Genomic DNA, 10,312 nt, shown 5'->3' on the forward strand with positions numbered 1-10,312 from the left:
GTTATGTTTTGTAAACGTAAGTAAACTCAGTCGTGTGTGAGTTCAGTGTATTAAGGGCATTAGTCTCCTTTGCTGGCTCTTGTATTGAACATCAGGCAGAGCTCCAGATATTTTTTCAAAGAATTGGGTATTTACTCCCATGTCTGTTTATGCATGAGTAATTGCATTTTTTGAGGAGTACCTAGCATTTTGTATACTCCGACTAGTTAAAAGACTGGTGTACTTTTGCACAGAGTTTCTTATCCTTATTGGTTAATTATATATATCAATTGTGATCCATGTCTATTATATACAGTTTGGGCGCCAAGACGAATCATTTCGACTCTTGCTAGACCAGGAAGTCACGTGTTCGTCTATTGTATACAGTGCCCTGCTCATAGGTGGCGCTTCACTCAGCGGGATGAACTTGATGAAGTCACCCCTAATATAATATAAAATAGTATATGTAAAATAGTATATAGGCATCGCCTACCATTAGCTAATGCTGTTAATGACTTTGGGCGCCACGACGAATCATACAATTTCGTTAACTGAGTACAGTACGCAAGGGGAATCGAACCCGTGCCTCCTGTATGACGATCGGACGCTTTAATAACTAGGCTAACCCACCGCCCGGGTTCTACTCCGAACATGGTTTCAGTGTGTTAAGACAATTTCTGGTGTTCCTCTTCCGGAGGCGTAAAACTCACTTTTCAAAAATCAAAGTTCTAAAAAGTTTTCAAATTTTCGTTTCAGGTCCATATCTTGGGACGCAGTGGACATCACCCGCCTGACGGATCCGTTCGTCGTGTTGAGGTTCTGGCTGCCGCGTGGGGACACGAGTGCTAACGGTCACGTGACTCTTGCACTGCATGATGGAACATACATTGGTGGCTATTGGATGGATGGTGTTTTCAACAAAAGCGAAAGTTGCAACGATGACGTCAAGCGACTCGGCTGTAACCCTACTCTGACTCTCAAACTGTTTTGCAAAACGCATCTTCCCAACGATGCTGCCGTGAAGATGTGGACGAAAAACACGCTGTTTGGACTTTTGCTGGACCCGGAAGTCACGTGTTCGTCTATTGTATACAGTGCCCTGCTCATAGGTGGCGCTTCGCTCAGCGGGACGAACTTTGCTGACGTCACCCCTCCTGTATTGAGGGAACTGGTGTTTGGCATGGTCAAGAACCAAGTCATGTACGACGAAGTAGACTGACCATGGAAGCACTTGGTAACCAAGTGTTCTCAAGCTGAGCCCTATCCTACTATCATTGTGTATTGTGTCAAAGCTAATTTCACACAATTGTGTCCAACATGGATATGTGGAAAGTGCGGTTGTCTCCAAATACGTGATCCATGTGTATTATATACAGTTATTCATATTTTTGTTGGTGTCGAACCCCGGATAAATCGTAGAAATTACATGGGTCAACCTCGACATAAGTGTGTTATTTAAAGAGTTCCGATTGTGAGAACTACCAGTGCGGTGACTTTGGGTGGTGGAGTAGCGTAGTGGTCAAAGCTTTCGTTAGTCCTGCCGAAGCCCAGGGTTTGATTCCCCATATGGGTAAAGTGTGTAAAGCCCATTTCTTGCGAACGCCATGATATTGCTTGGATATTGCTAAAAGTGGCTTAAACGTAAACTCACTCACTCACTCAAAGAGTGCAGGGACCCAAACAGTTGGAAAAGTAATTGATTCAATCTGTGAGTGATTCCTAGCGGATTTGGACTGTGTTGATTAGGAATGCACTTTTAAGCATGAGGAAAACGTGATTTACAGGGGCTGTGACCGCGATAGACACGAATATCACAGTCAGCTGGAATGTGGGATTCCAACTCCGGATTCTCCATCTGACATAAGACTCTAAAAGGCAACCACCGTTTGTTTCTTGGCACACGAAACAGTTTGGATTATGTGATCTTTTTTGTTTTTTGTGTATCTTTTCACTTTTGTTTTGTTTGTAAACTCTCTGTGAATGAGGTTTTACGAAAAGGACTTGTCAATGCAATGCATATGCTCTCCTATTTCATAGTACATGCTACAGCATATTGGTGTTCACGTTGAAAACATTTGAATAATGAGTCTGTACGTGTAAAGAAAGTTTTGCTTTTTATATGAGGTATCTGGAGACTAAATATGACGATATTCTAAGAAATTGATCGTTCTCTCGAATGACATGTTTACCTCATTTAACTCCTCATGAGGAGGAACGTATGAGTTATGGATTTTTTTTTTAGCTGACTTTAAGTTAAATAAAGACATTCCGTTGTCCAATTGCCATTCTTGTTGCTTTCGTGCGGAGAAATATTAGAATATGTTCACAGATCTCTTCAGATTCTGATATGTCCCAAACTCTCCACTGGGATTCCATTGGGAATTAAAGGCATGGTGGGCGAGCTGGCTAAGGCGCCAGGCTAGTGATCCAGCGAGCCTGAGGTGACGGGATCAAGCCCACCTATGACCGGGTGTACAAAACCTTAGAGTCAGCTTTGTGTGCAGACTCTTTCAGTGTTCAGTGTACATAACCCTTTGAACTTTAAAGAACCCACGAATCCGTTGGTATATGACCAGATGATGACCACATGAATACACGCAAACACCTAGTTGTGGGTACAGCTATTTGCAGTAAACTTGGACAAAGTATTGTGACTATGTGTCCCAGTCCAACCAACCGTGAATGGGTACCGAGTAAGGGTTCAAAAGCCGCAACAACTTGGTACGCCTAGTGGCTGCAAGAGGTTTATGTTCCCCAGGGAGTTGAAATTGGTATTTACGAAGTGCCGTTAAGATTGACATCAAATGATCGAGGGAAAAAACTGCGCCTTGGGCATGTACTAGTTGCGCTACATGACTATCCCATAGAATTTCGAATATGTCCCAAACCCTCACTGGAATTTTTGGATTCGAATATATCCTCATGCCGAGTGCCAGGCAGGGTAACATCAAGTACCATCTTCTGACGTGTTTTGGTTTGACGCAGTCGGGAATAGATCTCCTGACCCACTGGTTGGCAGACGCTCTACCCACAGGGCCACGACATCAGCACCTGTGAAGCACCCGATCTGGGTTACAACTGGTCTCCAGCAACCCATGCTTGTCGTAAGTAAGAGGCAACAAACGGGATCGGGTGGTCAGGCTCGCTGACTTGGTTATTTACAGACCGCCGCCATATAGCTGGAATATTGCTGAGTGCGGCGTAAAACTAAACTCACTCACTGTTAGTAGTTGCCTTGGTCCGATTTCATTATATACAGGACAATCACATAAAATCAGATATACTACTTAATGACGATCTCGGCGCGAGTGGGTGAAGCATTAAAAAGTATAATTTATTTATATTTGGTCTCAAAACGAAATGGGGCGATGGGGTAATATCGCGGTTAACGCGTTCGCTCGTCACACCGAAGACCCGGATTCGATTCCCCACATGGGTACAATGTGTAAAGCCCATTTCTGGTGTCCCTCACGTGATATTGCTGGACTATTTCTAAACGCGATGTAAATCACTCACTCACTCAAAATGAACTAAAACGGCTGTAAGTGACACAGAAGCTAAAACACCCCCGTAAGCACACAGACACAACACTTCCGATAACCAGCTGACACTCTCTCATACCAACTGTCATTATGAACAAATCGGTAAGTGTTAAAAATATGCCATTTACACAAGAATTTATGTCTCCAGAACTTATAAATCACACCGAATTATGTACATACTCGCCAGATATAGGTGTTTTCTGATGATTGTTTAGAGATGATGGGCACCAGTTGTAGGACAGACGCCTCCAAGCCATCTTTCTGTGTCAATACGATAGACAGTGGGCAGTGGTAGATCTGTAGATAAATAACTGTGCCTGTAGACATTTCTTCTGTCTAGGTCTTAATGAAATATAACACTAGGGCTGAGACAGGTAACCCGGATACCCGGAACGGGTGGGTATTGAGTTGGACCCGGGTACCCTTCTCAATGCGGACCCATTAGGCACTAATAAACTTGAGCCATTCACACCTCTTTAATTGAAACTGGTTGCATGTACCTCTGTGGTACATGGCTTCTACTCAATTCCCTCCCTGGTCTATGAAATCAGTGATGTGTGACGAAGACAAGTGCCACAGAAGGAAGTTATCGGACCCATTATGACCATGTGACTAACACATTAAACTAAAATATGCTACTATAGTTTGTATTGTCTCCGAAAACGCAGACATAATTTACACTATATTCGCTATGAACATATTGCATATTGAAAAAAATCGAAATTGTAGCCTCCGAGCCGAAGAATAGAATGTCGTTTCTTACAAATTTGCTGTCAGGAATTAATATAACGGGTATCCGAATAGGTTAGGGTAATAGGGGGTGAGGTATCCGGGTAGAAAATTTGGACCCGTCCCAGCTCTACATATGGATGACAACTTCTTGTTTATTGCGCAGAGTGATGTTTTGGCGTGATATCTTACACCGTTACAAAGTTAAACTTGACTAGAGCCAAGTGACGAGAATTATATATGTGTTGTGACATATTAACATTAACAGTAGCATATAATTGATATCAACTACCACATTATTCAAGCAAGTATCATCATTTCATGAAAAGAAAACCTTTGGCATCCATCGGAATGCCTCCCAACAGACCTTTGACCAAAAATATCACAGTGTGAAACTCCCAGAAATTTCAGCCAGACCACAGGGCTGGTTAGATTTAAAACTTGCAAGCTCTGACCAAAAGTTACCTGCGGACAGAATATATTTGAGAATATGGCAATCTGTAAAAATAATCATCCCGGACAAATCTTATGGATAACAACTTCTTGAATTTATTTCTCACGACGTTTCGGGGCTTGTTCTAGCCCCATCATCAGGTTGAACTGGTTGGCCCCGAAACGTCGTGAGAAATAAATTCAAGACGTTGATGTCCATAAGATTTGTCCTGTATTACTACACAAAATTCTAAATGCCTCTGAAGAATCACAAAGTAATGACAGTTTGTTAAACAACCTTTTCATTCGGATGTCTATAATTATGAAACAAATACTCAGAGTTGGTCTGTCGATTATATATATGGCTGCTGTGGAGAGTTTCTAGTGATGACGTACTGGCACTCTCTGCGCTGCTGTGGAGAGTTTCTAGTGGTGACGTACTGGCACTCTCTGCGCTGCTGTGGAGAGTTTCTAGTGATGACGTACTGGCACTCTCTGCGCTGCTGTGGAGAGTTTCTAGTGGTGACGTACTGGCACTCTCTGCGCTGCTGTGGAGAGTTTCTAGTGGTGACGTACTGGCACTCTCTGCGCTGCTGTGGAGAGTTTCTAGTGGTGACGTACTGGCACTCTCTGCGCCGCTGTGGAGAGTTTCTAGTGGTGACGTACTGGCACTCTCTGCGCTGCTGTGGAGAGTTTCTAGTGGTGACGTACTGGCACTCTCTGCGCTGCTGTGGAGAGTTTCTAGTGGTGACGTACTGGCACTCTCTGCGCTGCTGTGGAGAGTTTCTAGTGGTGACGTACACTATGTTCATTTGCAGATGTTGTGGAGGAGTTCGTGGCTGTCCCTGCTGTGGGTAGCTCTAACTACGTCCCAGGGACAAAACCTAATGGGTAGGCCATAACATCACTAGCGTTATCTTCCTCCTCCTCTTCTTCTTCCTCTTCTTCTTCTTCCTCCTCCTCCTCTTCTTCCTTCTCCTCCTCTTCCTCCTCCCCCTCCTACTCCTCTTCCTCCTCCCCTCCTCCCCCGCTTCTTCCTCCTCTTCCCCCTCCTCCTTCTCCTCCTCTTCCTCCTCCTCCTCCTCCTCATCATCATCATCATCACCACATCGATTACACACCTTTATTGTCTAAATCAGTATTTGTTCAACGTAGTTCATATTACCTGTTATCAGTGACATTGTATATATTTCTATACATTCATGTTCAGGAACAGTTCGATGCTTGGAGTGTGCGGACGCAAAGTCTCCAACGGCCTGTGACAACTGGGCGCTTTGTGGACGGTCGGAGGTAACCTCTTTTTACATGAGACACAAGGACACAAATCTGTCGACGGGAAACAATGTTGCTCGCGGCGGGTGTGGTCATCTCGGCACATAGTGACCATGGTTTTATCCATGCCCCATACACAACATCATTTTATCTGATATCAGAGATTCCTTAGGCAAGAGTCTTGAAGATACGGGTTAGAACTGGTCTTCAGCAAGTCATGCTTGTCGTAAGAGACTACAAACGGGATCGGGTGATCAGACTCGCTGACGTGATCGACACATGTCATCATATCATAACGGCGTGGATCGATGCTTCGGCAGTTGATCACTTGATTTCTGGTCCAGACTCGATTATTTACAAACAGCCGCCATATTGGAATTTTGCTGAGTGCGGCGTCGAACAACAAACCAACCAGCCAAAGGCGAGACCCTTTGTTCAAAGCGTGCCCGTGATCAACCAAAAGATAAATGGGTAGCAGGTAGGATGCGATGATGATGAATCTGTTAGCATGCTAACATTTCTCAAGGAGCCGAGATTGAAAAAATTGCACAGTGATTTATTGACTGGAGTAAAAAAGCAATTTCAAAGGGAATGTAATCCGGCGCAAAATAAAGGAACGTACTAATATCATTGCAAGACCCGTGAAGATCAGTGGGGAATGAGTGAGTGAGTTTAGTATTATGCTGCTGCGCCTAGGAATATTTCAGCAATAACACGACAGGGGACACCATGGGCTTCATACATTGTACCCATGTGGGGAATAGAACCCGGGTGATCGGCGTGACGAGCGAACGCTTAAACCACTAGACTATCCCACCGTCCCATGAAGATCTGGATGGCCTGATGGGTTTGAATTAGTCGACTCCACTGACATTTATCATTGTACCCTAACTGCATAGATCGATGCTTATCACTAGATTATCTGGTCCAGACTCGATTATTCTCTGGTTCTTAGGGGGACACTTTTTTCTCGTATTAACCCTCAAATCTTATACAATCTCGCTTGCTCTGTTAATTATCTGCATAATGTCCCTCTGATTGTCGGATTGTCCTGTCCCTCTGCACGGGGATTTTCTGAGGTACAGCCTTTGACTTTGAATTATTATACAATGGAAGCTGTCGTAAACGGCATCTGTCCAATCCGGCACGTTGGCAAAACCGGTACAGCCAATAATACAGCCAAGTAATACCCGCGGGTCATGCTTGATCTTATGCGAAAATTGTTTCCTTGCAGATTTGTTACACCAGGGAGTACATCAACCAAAACGGAGAGAGGGCGTTCAACATGGGTTGTGAGGATAAAACGGTAATTTTAATATGAGATTAGCTGTGACTGAATTTAGTTTTACGCCGCTTTTGGCAATACAGTGGAAGCTGTCAAAACCGGCATCTGCCCAATCAGGTAAGTTGTCATAACTGGCATAAAATCTCGTGGCCTGTACATTTACCACCAACTCTTCTATCCGGCACGTTGTCTAAACCGGATTGTTTCTTCAGTCACGATGAGACAGCATCCACTGTGGATGAGCTGTATTACAGAGAGAACAAGTGGGATTTGTGGAATCAAACCCGAGCCTTCGGAGTTACTAGGCTATCCATCTCTCCTCGATGTGTACAGTATTTCTGTACGCCTTTCTTCTGTGTGTATTTCAGTTACATGACAGTGCGACAGTTTCGTGTGAAACAGGACCAGGTGAAATTGGATAGACAGACTCTTTGCCTTTGCTTTTAACTCGTGAAGACCCGGGTTAGAACTGGCCTTTACCAACCCATGCTTGTCGTAAGAGGCGACCAACAGGGTCGGATTTTGACATATATTGTATGCCAATTGCGTTGTTTAATGCTCATGCTGTTGATCATTGGATTGTGTGGTCCAGAACTGATTATTTACAGACGTCCGTCATGTAGCTGGAATATTGCTGAATGCGGCGTTAAATAAGTAACGAAGATAGATGTGCCTCACATTCTTATTTCTGTTTACATGACCAAAATAATCATGCATTATTGTTTTAAAGTATATTTTCAAAATTGTCGTTTATGTTGTGTGAATTGTCCGTTAACACTGCAATAAACGAGAAGGGGAGATAGATCACCTTGACCTTCAATACCGAACAAATTTTATGGATAAGGACTTTTCAGCCACTCAAACAAGTCACCTTGACCTTTTACTATAAAAACTGGAGTGTCATTTGACAAACATCCACTTCAAGGAAATATGTAACTGTTCCAAGGACTATCATGCCTGTGGAGTGCATTACATTGAAATTTCAGAGATGCGACTTGTTCATAAGTGCCAAGATACTCATAGGGAAACGACAGACAGACGACCTTGAACTTGAAGATGAGGATGACGTTGATGCTCGTCCTCCAGAGAAGTGCTACCAGTGCTGCCCACAGAGCGACTGCAACGCTAGACTCTGCCCTGGTGTCACAGGCGGGGTAACTCCTACAGTTACATCCGGGTCACATTCTTGTGAGTCATTTCTTCATTCCTTGAGTGAGTGAGATAATTTTTACGCCACACGAAGCAATATTCCAGCTATATGGCTGCAGTCTGTAAATAATGGAGTAAACTTGCTGTTATATAGGCCATGAGACATCCCCGACAAAGTTTAAAAATTTCTAGGGTTCATAACTTTATCCTGTATTTTTCCCTTATGTAACTTACCGTGAGAAGCATTCTTCTGCTCCCCTTCATTGTTGTCACATACCGTGGGGAATTGTAAAACTGGAATTGACCGTAACTGCGCATGCGTGATAATGATGTATTGGCGTCAACTGTTCGCTAGCCAGTACAACGTGGTTGTGTGTATTTGATGACCGCATCTGTCTGATGTACATATGTTTGGCCAGCCTGTCCACCTACATTTATTAACGGACCAAACAGCTGTTACTTCGTGGCCAACTGGACGGTGACTTGGGAGGCTGCTCGACTGGACTGTGCAAGACGCGGGTCCGACCTGGTATCCATCCACAACAGTCAGGAGCAGGGCTTCCTGGCCAACCTTCTAAATGAAACTCAAGGTGAGTGTGCAAGGGAAAGTGTCTTTTGATGTCAGTTGAACATTTTCCTTCTGCCATACTATACATGGTCTACTATACTGGATGGAGCGTAGTGGACCATCTGTGGCTCGATCACCGGCCTAAACTAATGATGGTATTTGTTGTTGCCTTGCCTTTAAGGGAATAAACGTGGGTTGGGGTAGGCATACTGTGTTGACCTGGGGTATCAATTTTAATCTACCCCATTCGATATCAGAAGGGTAGCCTTATTACCTATTGACCAGGGGAGTATAAGCAGCCTCATGCGTACTAAAGTGTCGCTGTGAAAGTTTAACATTTGCAGCCATATACCACCAGGCTTATAGATACAGGAACGAAGGTGTGTTTTGCCAACAACCAGTGTATCGGTACTGTCATGTTTCACATTTCACGTTTGCCATTGTTGCCACATACCACCCTAATCAGGCTGCGGAGGAGTTTCATATTTCAGCTTTCATATGCTGTAAGGGATCGATCAATGTTTCACATGTCTTGATTCCCATTCCATGTTTCACATTGTAGCTATATACCGCCCACAAAACCTGGCTTCTGGACGGAAGGAAAAGACAAAGGGGCAAAAGGATTAAAATGTTTCACATGCCATGATTCCCATTCCATGTTTCACATTGTAGCTATATACCGCCCACCCAACTCGACTAGTGAACGGAAGGAATGGATAAAGGGGCTAAAGGACTAAAATGTTTCACATGTCATGATACACATTCCATGTTTCCCATTGCAGCTACCTACCACCCAACCCAGGGCTACTGGACAGGGGGAGTGTATGTGACGGCTACCGGGGAGTGGATATGGGTGGACATGACTAAGGCCTCTTTCACAACCTGGGGTCCAGGACAACCGGCCACCCAAAATTATGACCAGAGAGTTCTTCTGCACAACCCTTTCAAGTACCCCACCTTTGGCGGGTGGCAGTGGTCCATCGCCACACATACAACTGGGATGGGTTTCATCTGTGAAAGGGATTTCATATAAGCTAAGTAAAACTGTCCAATTACTATTCAAGGATTAATCCCTTCGTGTTAATGAACGTAGTAAAAATGGTTTCAAACATTAATCTCTTTCTGTTGATGATCGTAGTGAAAAGTGGTTTTAAGGATTTATCACTTCGTGTTAATGAACACATTTACTGTTAGGACAAATGTGGGGAATGCAACAGAATCAAGTAACATGACAGTCTAGGCCCTGGAACCCATACTGCATATCTTGACCATGTTACACATCATCGTAAACTAAACGTAGCGGTTTTCTTTAATCTGATTGGTTGAAAACATGATTGAGTGGTATTCAATTCCCAC

The 10,312-nt window shown here is 43.9% G+C and overlaps 1 protein-coding gene across 1 annotated transcript; it reads left to right on the forward strand.

The window, feature by feature from the left end:
* The first annotated feature begins 3,561 nt into the window (after nucleotides 1-3,561).
* On the forward strand, nucleotides 3,562-10,071 carry LOC137260168 (uncharacterized). Its single transcript, XM_067797862.1, has 7 exons — nucleotides 3,562-3,623; nucleotides 5,501-5,573; nucleotides 5,893-5,972; nucleotides 7,189-7,260; nucleotides 8,226-8,427; nucleotides 8,808-8,978; nucleotides 9,739-10,071. The coding sequence occupies exons 1-7, from the start codon at nucleotides 3,612-3,614 to the stop codon at nucleotides 9,987-9,989; spliced, it is 861 nt and encodes a 286-aa protein (XP_067653963.1). The 5' UTR covers nucleotides 3,562-3,611; the 3' UTR covers nucleotides 9,990-10,071.
* The last annotated feature ends 241 nt before the right edge of the window (nucleotides 10,072-10,312 follow it).

The sequence above is a fragment of the Haliotis asinina genome, chromosome 13 (genome assembly GCF_037392515.1).
Source record: "Haliotis asinina isolate JCU_RB_2024 chromosome 13, JCU_Hal_asi_v2, whole genome shotgun sequence".
NCBI lineage: Eukaryota > Metazoa > Mollusca > Gastropoda > Lepetellida > Haliotidae > Haliotis > Haliotis asinina.